Here is an 18,065-nt window from a genome sequence, read left to right as displayed (position 1 = left end):
CAGAACCCTAGCCACCTGCCCTGAGCCCCAGAGGAAGAGCTGGAATTGCAGATTGGGTTGTCAGCACCTCCAGTTTAAGGGCTAAGAGAGGCTCACCGCTGAGCCTCGGGGTGTTTTCAGGTGGCACACGGACACCCCAGCAGTGCCCTACCTAACAGGGCATATGAATCATCAGGGGGTGCACACTGGGCTCATTAGCCAGTGGAGAAGTTGGGGTGCCTCGTTCAAGCTAATGTCGATCAGAACCACCCACAACGATGTGTCCATTTATGAGATTAGCCCTCAGGCCGACATCCCTGTCAGCTTCTCATCCTCTCCTTCATCGTCTGTCCCCCGGGTGTCTTGGGTGCCAAGGACCCAGTGATACGGGGCAGAGCAATGGCATCTGAGTCCAGGCCCCCTGCCTCTCCCTGTTCCCCCTACCCCTACCCCACCCCCGGCCTGCATGAAGACGACCCACATGTGCCTTCCCTAGAGTGTTGGGGCCAGCCTTATCTGAACCCCACGAGTCGAGGCTGGACTAAAGACAAACACCACCCCACCACCACCCCCAAACAACAAGGTGATGTCATCATCATCCGAAAAATGGATCTTTGATTGTCAAAGGCAGCCGGTGCATACTAATAGAGGGGGGCTCTTGGAGTTGCCTTTCAGGCAAAGAAAAGAGGCTCTAGCTTGGGAGTCCATTGAGCTGCTGTCTGCTTGTGGGACCTGGTCAAGCACCTTCCCTTGGTCTCTGGCCTCGGTGTCTCCACCTGCATAGCTGCGGGGAGGGTGGCTTCCCCTCTGGTGTTCAGACCCTGCAGCTGCTTTCTCTGTCGCCCTGCAGACCCCGCGCCCCAGGGAGGGTCCCCGAGCAGGAGAGGGCTGGCAGATGGGCTGTTGTGGTGGAGGAAGTCCCTGGCAGTCCTTTCCGAGACTCTTCCTACTTAGGAGCATTAGTGGGACATCTCCCTGACAGCTCACGCCCTTCAAATGTTCCTATTCCCTGCAGGGCAGCCCGCCTTGACCCTCCGTGCACCCCAGTTACTTGCCTGCGAGGGTGGGGGTTGGGGGTGGGTGGGACAGGGCTTCCAACTGGTTCATTCCGGTTGGACTTCATGCCCAGACTTTGCCCTTCCACCCGATAGCCTGGGTTAGAATCTGCACTTTTACTGGCTCCCCAAGGGATTCTTCTGTGTGTGCTTGTCCGTGTAAATCCTTGTGGAAACAGACTGCTGTGTCTTCCTCCCAGCTGAGCGCTTAACCACTGCTCCACCAGGGCCTCTCCTGTAAAGAGGCCTTGGAAGACCCCATGGGGTAGCTCTACTCTGTCAACATGGGGGGCCAGCACCAAGGTCCTCTTCTAAAACTCTCAGTGCCATCAGGTTGATTCTGACTCTCAGCGACCTTGTCGCACAGAGCAGAGCTTCCCCTGTGGGTTTCCATAGTTGTAAATCTTTACAGAAGCAAAAAGCCTCTTCTTTCTCCCATGGAAAGGCTGGTAGACTCGAACTACTGACCTTGTGATTAGCAGCCCAACACATATTCCACTATGCCTCCTGGGTTTCAGAGGGAGTGTGTTAATTGGGAATGTTTTCAATCAGGCTCCCTGTTCAGCACCAGCTCTACTGGGCAGGCGTGTGTGGCCCCAGGAGAGCCTGGACACTGGCTGATGAGACTTCTGGCACCGCCAGCTCAGATGGGTCTCATAGGCACTTTGAGAACAAATTTCCCAAAGAAGCTGTCATCCACATCAAGCTCACTGCCACCAAATTGATGCCGACTCATCACGACCCTGTAGGACAGGGCAGAACTGCCCCTGTGGATTTCTGAGACTGTCATTCTTTCCGGGAGTAGAAAGCCTGTTCGTTCTACCATGAAATGGTCGGTGGTTTCAAACCACTGACCTTGTGGTTAGCAGCCCAACAAAGAATCCACTAAACCACCAGGATCCACAACCTTCATCATAGTGGTAGCCAAAAAGAAAAAGCAGGTATAGGGACAGTTTTTCCTTTCTTGGGTCTTGAACTTGGCAATCTAGGGCTCACAGTACCTGGCAGCTCCTCTCAGAGGGGATCTCTACAGACAGACAGACACTTTGGTGAAAGTGGTGTCACGTGTGGGGACGGGGGGTGGAGGGGGCTGTGGGGAGCTAGGAGTCGCATCCACAGTCACTGGCCGGCGGGCCCATTAGAATAGTTAGGTACTTGAGGTCACGGGAACCTAGCGGGCCTGACCCATGGAGCCGGGGATGTGTGCTGTGCGCTCTTGCCTGCTTCTGTTCTCTTATCTGTAATGTGGGGAGGAGATTAGGAAAGGCCCCTGGGAGTCCTTGAAGTTGTTGGGAGGTCAAATGAGCCAGTTCATTCAGATACATAAAGGAATTAGAACTGTGCCTGGCAAGTAATAGGTTCAAATTGCTATTTTAATCCCTCGGTGCAGTGGGCCCTGTAGGGGCTGGTGCCAACAGTGAAAGCAATCCAAGGGGATGCCTCTCCTCCGGTTCCCCGGATAATGCCCACAGGTGTGCCCATCTGAGTTCCTGGAGAAAGTAGAAATAGGGCATGTAGGGGAGAGAGACAGTGTGTGTAATCTTCTGGTTTTAAAATACTTTCAATGATTTTTTAATGAACTGTATACACACATACAATCTTTAGGGCTCTATACGTCTGAATATATATTATATATTTATGTTTATATATTTCAATATAGAGACATATGTTTCTGTGAATAGATCGCTACGATAAGGCTCTCTGGTGGCATAATGGGTTATGCTTTGAGCTGGTAACTACAAGGTCAGCCGTTTGAACCCACCAGCTGCTCCACAGGATGAGGATGAGCCTGTCTCCTCATGTTCCCATAAGGATTTACAGCCTTAGAAACGCACAGAGGTAGTTCTACTCTGTCCTAGAGGGTCATTTTCAATTGGAATCAACTTGATGGCAGTGTGTGTGTGTGTGTGTGAGAGAGAGAGAGAGAGAGAGAGAGAGACAGGGACAGAGACAGAGAAAAGAGCCCTGGTAGCATAGTGGTCTACGCATTAAGCTGCCAACTGTGAGGTCAGTGGTTTGAACCCACCTGTCACTCTGGGGGGAATATGAGACTCTGCTCCCATAAAGCCTCAGAAGCCCAAGGGGCAGTTCTACCCTGTCCTATAGGGTCTCTGCGTTGGAATGGAGGTGCTGGTAGAGAGTTCATTTTCGGGTTTGAAGGGATCCATGGTTTAGTGCTCAGCTGCTGACTGAGAGGTAGGCAGTTCAAGGGCAACTGTGGCACCATGGACGGCAAGCCCTGGCCACCTGCCCCTGTGAAGACAGGCATTATGGTCGTAGGTGGGTGGCCCTTTATAGGTCTGCTGTGCACCATGAAGGACAGGACCCATTTGGGTTCTTTGGGTGCAGCCAACGGAAACCAACGCTTGGCTGGTCCCTAACCTCTGATGTAAGCCCCTGTGGGGCAAGCCCTGGAGAAGCCCCCCACGTGGATGCCATGGCAGCGTCAGGCTTTGAGAAAGGTCAAGAATCAGATGGTGCTTGGTTGAAGTTGTTGCAAGGAACTAAAAGATCGTCTGCTCAGGGCATGGCTGTTGGAATGGATGATTCATCCCCAGATGTGAATTCCCAGAAAAGAGTCTGATTGGATGAGCTTGTATCACGTGCCCACTCCCCCTTTGTCACTAAGAGCTTTGGCAGAACGGCACCCAGTAAGAAGGTGTAGAAATGGAGATGGATGGTAAAGGTGGGAGAGTCTATGTTACTGTGTGCCATTGAGTTGATTCCCATTCATGGTGACCATGAAAGAGCAGAACGTTTCCCAAGGGTTTCTGAGGCTGAACTCTTTATGGGATAAGATCTCCAGGTCTTTTCTCTCATGGAACTGCCCATGGGTTCGAACCTCTGACCTTCTGATTAGCAGCTGAGCATGTTACAGTCATACCAGCAGGGATCCTTAGGTGCAGGCTAGGCTGCAGCAGTCAATAAGGACTGAAATGTCAGTGCCTTAACACAACACAGGTTTATTTCCTACTTAGAGTTCAGTTTTGATTAAGAGAAACTTTCCGGGGCAGCTCTCCTCCACACACTGACTCAAGGATCCAGGATGTTCCATATCATGACTTTGCCATCTCAACCCAGGCCCTCCACAATTGTGGCCAAAAGAGGAGATGGGACAGGAGGGTCCCATCCAAGCCTGTGCGTCCAGGCCTACAATATCTCTGCCCTTGTCCTGTTGAGCAGAGCCCAGCTGTGGCATCACTAGGGGTGTGCACAGGGTAGGGAGAACTATCAATGAGGGACTGCCAAGAGGACAATCCCTAAACATTTGATACACATCTGTAAAAATCTCTGTGCAGTGTTTCAGCAGAAATGTATCGCTTTTTATAATATATATATATCCCTGTAGTATCCCACTGGGATCTTCAAAGCTTGTGAGCAGCCATCAAAGGTGCAACTATTGGTTTCTTCCCATCCAGAAGAAAGAGTGATGAAAACAAAGAGACCCGGGGAAGCAGTTAGTCCAGTGGACTAGTGGACATGAGAACATCCATTCCCACAACCCTCAGATCGTGTCCGGCTTCCACTAGCAACTGCTCTGAGAAGACTCACGTTCGAAGCTCCTGGATAAAGTTGGAGAAAACTGTGGAACAAAACCCCAAATCGTAAAGGAGACCAAACTGACTGCAAATAGAGACTGGTGGGACTCTTCCTCAGGTCTGGGACTGAACTCCCCACCCATGTTAGAAAAACCAACCATTTAAGATCAAAAGGGCAGCATTTATCTAAGAACAAAGAGCACAGCAGGTTAGGGGAGAGAAGGGATAGAAACAGGACTCCCAGGGAACAAGTGGGCTAAGTGATCACACATGGAGGGAGTGTAGTGGAGGAGGGGAAATAACGTGTGTAGGAACGGTTGGATGTAAAACTGGCGATCCGTTCTGTAGGCTTTGACTTGACTCACAGTAAACGTTTTCTAATAGAAACTGCAGGAGTTCGTTTTCACAACAAAAGCGTTTTTCATAAGCCCCGCTCACATGAATCGATACACGTATGAGGCTCAAAGGCTATGCTCATTTGCTTTGGGGACCTCCTACTGCGCTCTGGTCAGAGCTGTCTGGATTGCTCAATGACAAGGGTGCTTTGAACCGTGTGGGTTCATCTGCTCACACTACCATCTTTTTAGGGTTGACAGTGTTTTAATAGTCATTGATTTTGTCAAGTTCCCCAGGGCCTGACCCACAGCGTGGTGGTCATTAGTATTGATGAACCGATATTTTGTTAGAATGAAGTCGTAGTGACAGGAAAAGGACAAAAAAAGGCCTCTGCTCAGTCACTGATAATGTTGTAATTCAACGTAGACAGATTTTGAGAGACAGTTTTACTGTTGTTGTTTGGGTTCCAATCTGTAGCGATCCTATGTACAAGAGAAGCAAACACCACCAGTCCTGCACCACGCCCAGTTTTCCCGAGTTGGCGCCCATTGTTACAGCCACGGTGTCTATCCATCTTGTCGAGGGTCTTCCTCTTTTTTGCTGGCCCTCTACCTGACCAAGCACGATGCCCATTCCCAGGTCTCCTAATAACGTGTCCAAAGTGCATGAGTTGAAATCTGGCCATCCTGGCCTCTAAGGAGCACTCTGGCTGTCCTTCCAAGACGGATCTGTTTGTTTTTGTGGCAGTCCACGGTACTTTCAGTATTCTCCACCTGCTGCATCGTTCAGATGCGTCGCTTCTTTGGGGCCTTCCTTATTCAGTGTCCAACGTTCACGTGCATCTGAGGCGATTGAAAATACCCTGGTTTGACGATCGCTGAAGACAAAGCAGGTGCATAAGCAAACGTGGTGAAGAAAGCTGATGGTGCCCGGCTATTAAAAGATATAGCGTCTGGGGTCTTAAAGGCTTGAAGGTAAACCATCTATCTCAGAAGCAACAAAGCCAACACGGAAGAAACACACCAGCCTGTGTGATCACGAGGTGTCAAAGGGATGAGGTATCAGGCATCAAAGAACAAAAAATCAAATCATTGTGAATGAGGGAGAGTGCAGAGTGGAGACCCAAGACCCATCTGTAGGCAACAGGACATCCCCTTACAGAAGGGTCGTGGAGAAGAGATGAGCCAGTCAGGGTGCAGTATAGCAACGATAAAACACACAACTTTCCTCTAGTTCCTAAATGCTTCTTCCCCCTACCCCCAAACTATCATGATCCCAGTTCTACCTTACAAATCTGGCTAGACCAGAGGATGTACACTGGTACAGATAGGAACTGGAAACACAAGGAATCCAAGACAGATGATCCCTTCAGGACCAGTGGTGATACCAGGAGGGTGGAGGGAGGGTGGGTTGGATAGAGGGAACCGATTACAAGGATCTACATATAACCTCCTCCCTGTGAGGTGGACAACAGAAAGGTGGATGAAGGGAAATGTTGGAGGGTGTAAGATATGACAAAATAATAATAATTTCTAAATTATCAAGGGTTCATGAGGGAGTGGGGAGCGGGGAGGGAAGGGAAAAAATGAGGAGCTGATACTAAGGGCTCAAGTAGAAAGCAAATGTTTTGAGAATGATGATGGCAACAAATGTACAAATGCGCTTGACACAATGGATGTGTGTATGGACTGTGATAAGAGTTGTATGAGCCCCCAATAAAATGATTAAAAAAAATACCCTGGTTTGGATCCAATGCACCACAGTCCTCAAAGTGACATCCTTGTATTGCTAGTAATCATCTACCCTGAGAAACGTTACACTTACGTTGTGTACAGCTGTCTGGCACACATATTATTCTCTGATTAAAATGGCTAATGACCATTACTAAGGATGCTGTAGGGTCTGGTACGGAAGGAGGGCCTTCCGGGAGGTGGGTTGGCACCATGAGTTACTGCGCTGTGTGACAGCACCTGCTGAGGCCACCGGAACCCAGTCACATGGTCAAATCCAGCCGCAAGGGAGACAGGCAGTGTCATCTTCCTGGTGGCTGGGAACAGGACTGTGAGGTGAGATTTGATGAATGCCTGCGTTAAAGACATTGCTGGTGTTCGTACCAAGATAAGGGGGAAGGGTGCTGGGTGGAGCTAGGAGATTTCATCATCTTCTCTCCCTTCCCGCAGACCTTGCCCGCGTGTCCTGCCCAGCCGGCCTCCCACAGCCATGGCAGCCTATGGCCAGACGCAGTACAGCACAGGGATTCAGCAGGCCGCTTCCTACACAGCCTATCCACCCCCAGCACAAGCCTACGGAATCCCTTCTTACAGTGAGTACCAGGCCCGGACCTCAACGTTCTCCCGGGGCCGCCAGCATCATAGTCACACTCATAGGCAGATGCCTCTGTTCAGTGCAGACTGATACATGTAACTGGGCTAATTTGGGACTGGACATAGAGGAGAAGGAGAGACACCTTAAATGTGGTTCAAGTTTGACAGAGTCTATCAAAGGCTCCCAGTGAGGAGCCCTGGTGGTGTAGTGGTTACTCATTGGGCTGAGATCCTAGTGGTTGGGAGTTCGAAACCACCAGCAGCCTTCCTCAGGAGAAAGACTGGGCTTTCTACTCCTGTAAAGAGTTGCTGCCTCCAAAACCCGCAAGGGGCCACTATGAGTCAGCACCGACTCAATGGCAGTGGGTTTGGTTTGGGTTTTGATTACAAAGGTCAGAATCCAATCCAAGAGCTGGCGTGGAGAAAGGGGAAATATAATGATCTCCGTAAATGGGAAAGCTGAGGGTAACGGACATCAGGTATGGCTGGATCCAGATGCTCAGTGGTGTCATGAAGAATTGGTCTCATCCTGCCGTCAGCTCTGAAGTGCCTTTCCTCTCACACAGGGTGTCCCCATCTGGAAGCAAAGATGGGGCCTGCTTCTTTCAGCATTTGGTGGGGAAGAAAGGTCCATCTTTTTCAGTAGTTCCAACAGAACCCTAGGAATCTGATTTACAAACATGATGTTGTATAGGAAAATGCCAGTGGCCAATGAATGTGTGCTAAAAGATACACTATAGGTAAAATCTTGAAATATACAAAATAGTAGTCTCCATTGGGGGTCAGCAAGCTATATCGCCCGTGGGCCTAATGTGGCCCTCTGCCTGCTTTGTAAATAAAGTTTTATTGACACATAGTCATACACATTCATCTTGTTATTGTCTGTGGCTCCTTACGCTACAGTGGCAGATTTGAGTTGTTACAGGGGCTCTGGTCTCTAAAGCAGAAAAAATACACATTTTTAATATTTTACCTATTACAGTCTATCCTCATTCATAGACGCTGTCCTTGTGAATTTACCTTCTTGCCAAAATTTATGTGCAGCCCTCAAATAAAGACTTGGGACACTTTCTCCTTCACGAACAGACACTGTGCAGAGAAGTGAAAACGTGAGTCGTCTGGTCCACACACATCCCAGCTCAGCGTCTGTGGAGACATTACGGAACTCCGAACTACATCTAGGAATGAGCATGGGCAATGCCTGGTGTGATGGGAGCGCAGGAGGGGCATAAGAGAGCAGATAACAAGAAGTCTTAATACTTCACGTCCAGGGAAGACCTTTAGCTAGGTCCAGTTCCGCCAAGAGTCAAGAAATGACCAGGCGGAGGCCACAGCCACGAGAATCCCCAGCCAGGCCTGACCAACCAGAGCAGTGGCTGGAGCATTGGTGGCAGATAAAGCAGGTGACGGGTAGGGCCTAGGCGCTCCCAGGAAGGATTTGGGATTTTGTTTCCCATAAGCCAGAAGCCATTGGAGGGTGACAAGCAAGAGGAGAAGCAGCAGGCCAGTTGGGAGACCTCGGGAGTTCATGGAGAGGCCTGGCGGAGGCCTGAGCGGGGCATCGGCAGTGGGCAGGTGCTAGTGACCCGAGAGGTGGAATTGGTGGTCATGTGGGTCATCTGAGTTTCTTAGTGACTTTAGCAAACACATTTATTTCCTCACAGTTTAGAAAGAAGTCTGAATTCATGATGCTGGCTCTGGGCGCTAAGACAAGGCTCTCGCTCTCTCTCTCTCTCTCTCTCTCTCTCTCTCTCTCTCTCTCTCTCGCTCGCTCTCTCTGCTGCCTCTGGGAGAGGGCTCTGACCCAGCATTCCTGGACCCCTTGGCCGTCTCCTCCTAGCGTGTGTCTTCATCTGCTTCCTTCCTTCCTTGTCGCCATGCTGATTAGCTCTTTTTATATCTCAAAATTGACTGGAGGACTCCCCTCCACCAGCATCAGCATAAGAAAGAAAACCTTGTTCCCAAGTGGGATTATGTCCATAAGTATAAACTCCAGAACCGAACTCACGGCCTTCGACTCCATCCCGGCTCATCGCGGCCCTGCAGGAGAGGGTGGAGCTGGCCCTGTGGGTGTCAGGGCTGTACATCTTCATGGGAGTAGAAAGCCTCATCTTTCTCCCAAAGAGTGACTGATAGGTTTGAACTACTGACCTTGCCATTAGCAGCCTGACTCATAAACCACTAGGCCTGCCGGGTTAGGACACACGAGAGAGCTTCGAAAAGTGGAGAGTGGAGTTAAAAGATAATGGAGAAAATGGCGATGGCCACACATGTACAAGTTTGCTGGATGTCATTGATTTATGGATTGTTATCATATCTGCAAGAGCCCCCAATAAACTGATTTAATTTTTTTTTTTAACAATGGAATTTCCCCAGGAGCTTTTTGAAACTCCTTTGTATTGGGGGGCGGGGAGGGGGAGGAATACACAGTTCAGTCCATGACCTGGGACCATCAGGTCAGGTGTTGATCATTGGCTTCCTGCCAGGACGGTGCTCTCGGTCCTTGGATTCCTCACTCTGAATCTCAACCTTTAAAAAAGCCACATCCTTAGCCTCTTCTGAGGCTCCGAGAAGGTAGGTAACTCACTTGCCTGAGGTCGCCCAGCTGGTTAGTGGCAGATGCGGAACTAAACCCAGGCTGCTGGGCTCCTGAGTCGGAGCTTTTTGATGCCCAGCTCTGCCGCCCGGATGTGCATTCCCCAGATGCTGGGGGGTTACCTGTGACAGACCTGGGCCAGCAGGTGTGGGCATCTTCTCTCACTTTCTTTCCCTCGTGGGCGGGCAGACGGGTGATACAATCGCACATACGTGACTCCGCCTGGCTGGCAGCCAAGAGAAACAAAGGCCGGTGACTTTCCAAGAAGGGCCACTTTCCCGGGCAAAACATGGCCTCGGACAGGAGCCAACCCCGCTCAGAGTGGGTTCACCAGCTCGGCTCCGTTTCGAAGAGCCAGTCTCCTGATACTACACTATCGGTGATCAGAGCCCGAGTTCTGACGTTTCGTCATCGGACGTCACTTCCCACCACTGACCCTTGCTTGTTGTCAGCTACCTCCCCTCTCTGAGCCCCCGTTTCCTCAGCTGAGCTATGGCTGGCCTCCTCAGGATCACTCGGGGGGTTAAATGAAACCTTCTCTCTTGGGGCTAAAGGAGCCCTGGTGGCTCAGTGCTTAAGTGCTGGACTACTAATGGAAAGGTTGGCGGTTCAAACCCACCAACCAATAAAGATCTACCCCCATAAAGTTGACAGCTTCAGAAGCAACTTGATGTGGGTCATTCTCCTCTGTTCTGTAGGGTCACGGTGGAATTGACGGAATATTCCATATATATATGGAATAACATAAGGGTAAGCGAGCTCACCTTTTCTGTAAAGGACCAGCTGGTAAATAGTTTCCGCTGGGGAGATGCATTCTTTTTCACAACTACTCGACTCCGTCATGGTAGGGCAAAAGCTTCCCAAGAATGTGGGAACTACTAAGTGTGTCGGTGTGCCAATAAAACTTTATTAACCCAAACAGAGACAGTGGGCCACATTTGGCCCGTGGGCCTTACTGTATGGTGCACAGGCACAGCTGAGAGGAAAGGCTTAGCCAGTAGTCAGTGCCAGCTCTATCAGGAAGCCAGGCTGAGGCACACCCTGGACGTCCCTGGAGCTGAACACGAACAGGTGGGACCCAGAGCCGTTTCTCTCCCGGTCCGCCTGTGCCCAAGCAAGCATACATGTTGGCTCATTGTCTGGGCAGACGCTGCTGAGTCTTGTCAGGGAGCTTTTTTTTCCCCCGACTGCTTGACAAACAGCATTATTTACCTTTGTCTAAAATAGCTGCAGGGAAAGACACCATGGAGCAGACTAGAGGCACAAGGCGAGGGAGAGAGCTGAGTAGTTTCTCTCGGTGGGTTACGCAGTGGTTAAGGCACGGATGAAAGCCTCGAGAGACCAGTGTTGCAAACACCCACGGGCCAGCCTTCCAATGGGCAAGTTAAAAACCTAAAGGAGGGCACCTTCTTTCTTCTCGAAGATGCCCACGCCCCTGAATTTGAGGGTACGCATGCCCGTGCGTTTCTTTGGTAGGACACATGTTTTCTACAATGCGCCAAAGAGTGAATATCCTTGGCTTTGCAGGCCGTCCGGGTCTCTGTTGTTGTTGTTTACAACCTGCGCCTTCCTCCCAACGGTTGCTGTGTATGAGCCCCTAGTTGGCAGCACAATGCCGGTTATTCTCCTCGGGGGTCTGCCTCTTTGTCCCCGACACGATGTCCTTCTCTGCAGACTAGTCCCTCTTGAGAAGATGTCCCGCGTAACTGAGATTGAAAGTCCGGGTTCTCAGGAGCATGCTGGCTGTACTTCCCCCAGACAGAGAAGTTTACTCTCCTAGCAGGCCACCGTACATTCCGTATTCTTCACCAGCCCCTTATTTCAAAGGCTGAGTTCTCCGTCGGCCTTTCTCATTCACTGCCCAGCTCTCCCATCCATCTGAAGCTGTCCAGTGAATAGACCCCATTTGCGACTACCCAACGTTGCCAGGTTGTGTGAGCAGTCAGACTGTCAGGGAATGAGTAGGCGTGCCTCTATGCCAATACAACTTTATTTGCAGCAATAAGCAGAGGACAGCAATAAGCCTGAGGGCCTTCATTTGTGGGCTTCCAGTGCAGAGCATGACTGCTGAATTGTATCTGCTTTCCCTACCCAACTCTGTGTCTGGAAAGTGTATCCCTTTGCATGGGGATAACTTCAGTTCCTGCCTTTTTGCTGTTGTATCTTCCATTTCCTGGTCATCCCTAAATATATTGTTGGTCATTTAAGTTTGGGAGGGGGGTGGTTGTTTGTTTGCCATTATACCAGCAACTGTGTGCATTTCTGAGGGGTGGAAAGCTCCCATTAAGAGAGAGTCTCAGAAACCCACCAGGGCAGTTTTACTCTGCCCTATGGGGTCATATGAGTCTGCGTTGAGTTGTGGTTTATGCACCTGACCTTTGTTAGGTAGCAGAAGAGATCCCTGTTATCAGGGACTGTGTAGCGAACCACACCAGAGCTTAGTGGCTTAAACCAACACTGATTTCTCCCCCTCCTGTGGACTGGCTTCTGCTCGTCTTCCCTGGTCTCGCACCTGTGTTCAGCTTTGGGTCAGCTGGGCATGGCTGGGACTCTCATCCTCACCATGGCCCTTCACAGTGGGCTGCCTCACCGCCTGGTGGTCTTGGGTCCAGGAGGGTGAAGGTGGATGCATGGTACCTCTCTGGGCCCATGGTACCTACCTGGGTTCCAGAACTCGGAAGCATCACTGCATCCACTTCCGCGGGTCAACACAAGTTGTGGGCCAGCCTTGTTCTGTTGTTATTGCTATTAGATGCCCTTGAGGCAATTGTCAACACGCAGTGCCTGCCTGGAACGGAGCGGAAATCCTCCCGGGGCAGTTGCTGGGGTTTCTAGGCTGTCAGTTTTATGGCCGCAGACCACCAGGTCTTTTCTCCCGCAGAGCTCCTGGTGAGTTCAAACCACCAACCTTCGGGTTAGCAGCTGAGTACTTAACCAGTGTGCCACTAGGGCCCTTGGACTAGATGCTGGAGGGGGTGGGGGTGGGTGAAAATGCACTCTTCTTGATGAGCAGCGCTAAGAAGTGTTATGGCTGTGTTGTCCAATCTGCCACCCAACCAAACCAAGCCCACGGCTGCGGAGCCCCTTCCAGTTCATATCAGCCGCTGCTCCTTCGGGTTTCCCAGCAAGACTGTACCTCTTTTTTGTTTTGTTTTCAAGACTGTACATCTTTATGAGACCCGATAGCCTCATCTTTCCTCCTCAGAGCTGCTGGCAGGTTTGAACTGCGGACTTTGCGGTGAGCAGCCCAATGCTTAATCTACGACACCACCGGTGCTCCTTCATTGATCACCGCGTAGCTTAACTTCTCAACAGCAAAGCAGAAGTCTGCCCAAACAGAATATGAGCCCGTCGGCACCTTCCTGGGGAAGTGCGACCAGGTGGAGGCTGTTTCTGAGACTGTAACTCTGCAGCTAGGAAGAGGGACGGGCCCCACTGCGGCCTCTGAAATGCAGTGGGGAGGGGGCAGTTTGCTTTTAGATTACGCCTGCAGGGTGGGGAACAGGGGTCTGCGGTCTTCTTCCATTGCTCCCCATGGCTTGATTGCATTGGCTTGCAGCCCCAGGTCACTGGAGCCTGCTGGAGCCCAGCTGACCGAAACAAGACCATCGTAGGAAGCAAAAAAGCTCCCTTGACAAAAAAGCTCCCTGACGCCAGAGCTGGAGAGCAGCTGTCTGGGGCTGTTAGCTCAACTGTGGTCTGTGGGTGGCTGGAGGTACAGAGACGATCCTAGGTGGGACACAAAGGAACTTTAATAGATTTGATCATTACGTAGTTGCTCTCCTATGCATTCAGAAAACTACCTACGGCCCAGCAAACTTGAAATTTGGGGGGCATTTTGCTTAGGGCACGCAAAACTGTTTTGAAATTCAGGTGATGCAAGGGAACCTATGGAATGAATCATCAGGTCTGGGCTGCAGGAAGCCAAGCAGGTGATACCCAAGCGATTGGGGCTGAGCAAGCACCAGAGCTCTTGTGCTAACTTATGAAAACATGGAGATTTGGGAAGGGGAAGGCGGGGAGGGGGCTTTCCCAAGTGATATGATGAGCCAGTACTAGATGGGGACTCTCCAGCCATGGCACACAGTGGGCTGGCTCAGAAGGCACAGCTCTGGGCTCTGTACGGGCAGAGTGGGCTGTTGATGCCTTTAACCCAAGCCAGTTCACATCCATCCTCCACTGGGACTCCAGCCTCACTCAAGGTTAAAGCCAAAGGCTTCCAAATCCTGTAAGCCTGCCGTCCCCTTCCCAACCTCCCTGACCTCTCTGAAGCCATGGCTTGCTTACTCCCCACTCTCACTCCACTCTGGTCACTCTGGCCTCCTGGCTGTTGACTCCTCCACCACACAACCCTGTCTCAGACCCTTTGCATATACCCCTCCTGTGCCTAAACTGGTCTTCCTCGGGCATCACACCTTGCTCTTTCCCTTCCTTAAGAAACATTAAAAAAAAAAAATTGGAGCCCTGGTGGCATAGTGGGTGATATGCTTGGCTGCTAACGGATAGGTCAGTTTAAAACTACCAGCCATGCCTCAGGAGAAAGATGAGATTTTCCACTCCCAGAACCAGTGACAGTCCGCAGAGTAGAACTGCATGTGCCGAGGGGTTTTCTGGGCTATGAGGCTTAAGGGAGAAGACAGCCACTGAGTGGATCCAAACCACCTGATTTCCAGTTAGGAACCAAGGGCTTAGCTGTTCAGCCATCAGGGCTCCTTAAAGCAGGGAATAGAGAGAGTGACAGACATATTTATGACATAAGCTTGCATGTACAGAGCAAGCACGTCTGGACGTGAGCTCAGGAGATAAGTGCAGTGGATGTCTCTGAGGACAGGCGCTGGGGTCAGGATTCAGAGAGACACTGATTCTTGGTCCCGTGACTTTCATACGACTGGGCTTTTCAGCAGTGTGCTGGTTGCATTCTCCATAGAAATAAAATGCACAGGCAACCAACGCTGGCTCAGCTTGCCTACCTCAATGCAATCAGAAAGCAAATAGACCTCACAATCAGCAGTGCAGGATCAGCGGGGATCCAGGAAACAGCACCAGCACATGGGGTGACTACCCTACCTCCCCCCATTGCTCAGAAGAAGTCATATATCCAGAATTTGTTGTTGGTGGTGGTGGTGTGTGTGTGTGTGTGTGTCCTATCTGCTGATTTATAAACAAAAGCAACTGATTAAGATTCTCTTTAAAAATAGATGCAACAGAACATGTCTGTGGGCTAGCCTGGGTTCAAGGGGTCCTGTTTGCACCCCTCCCTTGGACTCTGACCAGGTGGAGAGTGGCTTTAACTCAGTGTCTCTCCTGCAGGTGACAGGGAAGAATCGTAGTCATGTGCCTGTGGTGTTTTCTCTTCCCTCCCCCTAAGGTATCAAGACAGAAGACAGCTTGAACCATTCCCCAGGCCAGAGTGGCTTCCTCAGTTATGCCTCCAGCTTCAGCACCCCACCCACTGGACAGAGCCCATATACCTACCAGATGCACGGTCAGTCCAGCGTCCCGGCCCTCCCTGCTGTCTCAAGGCATCCCACCCCCACCCTCAACCCAAGTTGGGTGTCCATTCATGTGCCCATTCCTTTCTTGATTCCCTTGACTTGTCGAGCACCTACTGTGCGCCAGGTTCCAACTGAATTGGGCAGGTTGGTTGGACCGGTGGACAGAATCGGCAATGAGTCTGCCCTCAAGGTGGTTACCTGGCAGTTGAGGGAGGTGGGTAAGAAACAATAAGTGCATAAAGGGGCTCCTTCAGATGGCATGGCGTGCAGTGAAGCACATTAACTGGGCAGGGTGTTTGGCTAGGGATTGAGTGGTGAGCAGGTGGGGGGTGGGTCAGAAGAGGTTGGTGTGTAATTTTACATCCGTTGGTCAGGGAAGCCTCTTTGAAGATGTAGCATTGGGACAGAGACCCAGAGGGTGAGGTCAGCCAGCCCTGGAGGGAGAGCATTTGGGGGCAGAGGGAACAGCCTAGGTGGATGCTGTGTGGAAGGAACAGTCTTGGGTTCAAGTTCCCAGACAGAAGCCAGGATGGAGGCGCGTCAGAGGGGACCTGGCAAGAGAGCCTTGCAGAAATAGCAAAGCGAATCTCCGGGGGGCACTGGGGATGAGCTGCCTTTTGTTTTAAGTGTGAACGGCCAGGCAAGTCCACTGTGAAGATGTGGAGAAATGGCAGGTAGCTGTAAGGATGGAGAGGCGAGTGAAGGAGCTTGTTTTGATCTGGGTTCTCTAAACGCAGACTTCTTAAACCTTTTCCACTTACAACCCCTTTCACCGGAGAAATTTGCAACACAGACAGGCCCTGCTAGAAATACCTTGGATTCACCATGTGTTTGATTTTGAATTAAACGTTGGTCGTTGTACCTTGGGAAACCTTTTTTGTTGTCGTTGCTGTGAGGTACCACCAAGTTGGTTCTGACCCATGGCAACCCTAAGTCACAGAACACAACACAGCCTGAGCCATCCTTCCCTGTGACATTCGTGCCCAGTGTTGCGGCCTGGAGTCAATCCATCCCATTAAGTGTCTTCCTGGTTTTTGCTGCCCTTCTACTTTATCAAGTACAGAAACCTTGTCCTGTTGCCAAATTTCTTTCACGATGCCCACCTCCGGTGCTGTACCCTTGTTTAAATGGTGGGAACACACAGCTTAAGAAGCTTTGCTCTGGACAGGTGAAGAAGCATCTATATCACTAGAAAGCCGGTGAAGCGTGTACCTAAATAGAAAGAGTGTCTCAAGGAAATGGTTACAGATGGCAGGCTGCTGGCTCATGGGTTTTCTGGAAGTGGCAGATCCAAAATCTGCAGGTCACGCAACGGACTGCAGACTTCTCATGTTCCAGGAACTGGAGGTCAGACCAGATGAGTGCAGGATCGAGAGAGGAAGAGCTTTGGATGCAGGCCACACCCCCTTGCACCTGATTGGCTGCTCACAGAGGATCACAAAATAGAGGCTGATACAGTGTCTGCCAAACCATTGAGGTTTGGGACCCGTCCAAGTTGATGCATCCCATGAACCTTCACAGTAGCCCGTTGTTCCAGGCAGGGGGCTCAGGGCCTTGTTTCCCCAAGGGCGGCCTTAAGAATTCCACTGTGGAAGCTCCCAGCCCACTAGTTCTCGACTGTCTCCTGGGCCCGCTTCCCCTTTTCCCTGTCCAAGGCCGATCCCTGTGCTTTCGTTTCATTAGGAACACGTTGGGGTTTCTCCACCTCGCCCTTTTTGCCTTCGGGAAAGTTCATTAGAAACTCCCACGAGGGGTCTGAAAAGGAACACACTGAGACATGCGTGTGCCAGTGAGCGATTTCACTGTTCTTTTAAAACGAAGCATTTGCCAGGTATGATCATGTCACCTTTTGTGTTAAACTTTTCTATTCAAGAAACAATAAAAATGGATGCCAGAAGCAACCTTGTGAGGCCTAACATGGTGAAGGGTCAGCTGATAATGTGAGGCATCCCCACAGAGCTAGGGGGCTGGTGAGCCTTGATGCCCAGCCCCAGTGTAGCCCCCAAGGAAGGGTCTGTCGCAGGCCTGGCTGGTGATGCTGCCAGTGGACCCTGCCTGCCCGGGATGTGGGACATAGCTCCTGCACTCACCACAGCCCTCCAGGGTCGGCACTGTGTGCTACACATTTCCCAGGAGAGGAAGCCGAGGCCTGGAGGACATGACTGACCTGCCTGACGTCAGGGCAAGGCGTCTCTGCAGTGAGGAACGGGTGGAGTCGGCTGAAATCATAGCCACGGTCCACTGCAGCCTCCTCAGCTCCTACTGTGACCAAGGCCCTTCTGCATCCCCTGGGGGTATAAGCTGCAGGGCCCCTTCTCTCTGTGGGGAGTGGGGAGGGCAGCAAGGCCCAGAATACTGTGAGCTTGCATTTGGTCCTCCCCCAGGCAGTGTCTCTAATTAGCTGAGCAAACAGAAACTGCGCTGCCTGCCTCAGGGCTAGTAGGGCTAGCTACCGAAGCGGACCTGTGAACACAGTCCACCCTTCCCCCATCTGCCACCCACCCACCCCCAGCTCCTCCGTCCATTCATCCACTCTGGATTACTCAGCCCCAGCTCGGGCCTGGCACCGCCATCCAAAGAGGTGACCGCTTCACGGAGAGAGACAGGCAGTAACCAATCAGACGGTAGATAACTTCAGACTTTGAGACAGTGACGGGAGGTGGCTGGAAGAGTGGAGTTCCCGACTTCACCCTGCGCACAGGGAGACCTTTGTGGTGAACAGGCTGGGAGAGGGTGGTCTG

General features: G+C 51.2%; 1 protein-coding gene across 3 annotated transcripts in view; it reads left to right on the top strand.

The window, feature by feature from the left end:
- The window catches only part of EYA2 (EYA transcriptional coactivator and phosphatase 2), a 164,538-nt gene that overhangs the window by 13,596 nt on the left and 132,877 nt on the right, over window positions 1-18,065 (top strand). Inside the window, exons 3-4 of one of the 3 annotated variants that reach the window (XM_045295311.1) lie at window positions 7,090-7,232; window positions 15,198-15,314. In XM_045295311.1, coding sequence (XP_045151246.1) covers window positions 7,130-7,232; window positions 15,198-15,314 — 220 coding nt within the window. In that variant the 5' untranslated portion in view covers window positions 7,090-7,129. Of the gene's footprint in view, window positions 1-7,060; window positions 7,233-15,197; window positions 15,315-18,065 lie in introns of all 3 variants that reach the window. The other 2 variants (XM_004698039.4, XM_045295312.1) reach the window with 2 other exon arrangements.

Source organism: Echinops telfairi, unplaced genomic scaffold (assembly GCF_000313985.2).
Source record: "Echinops telfairi isolate 266 unplaced genomic scaffold, ASM31398v2 ScPeMD7_5592;HRSCAF=6446, whole genome shotgun sequence".
Taxonomy (NCBI): domain Eukaryota; kingdom Metazoa; phylum Chordata; class Mammalia; order Afrosoricida; family Tenrecidae; genus Echinops; species Echinops telfairi.
The sequence above is the reverse complement of the archived record's forward strand: the minus strand, read 5'-3'. Positions and strand labels throughout refer to the sequence as shown.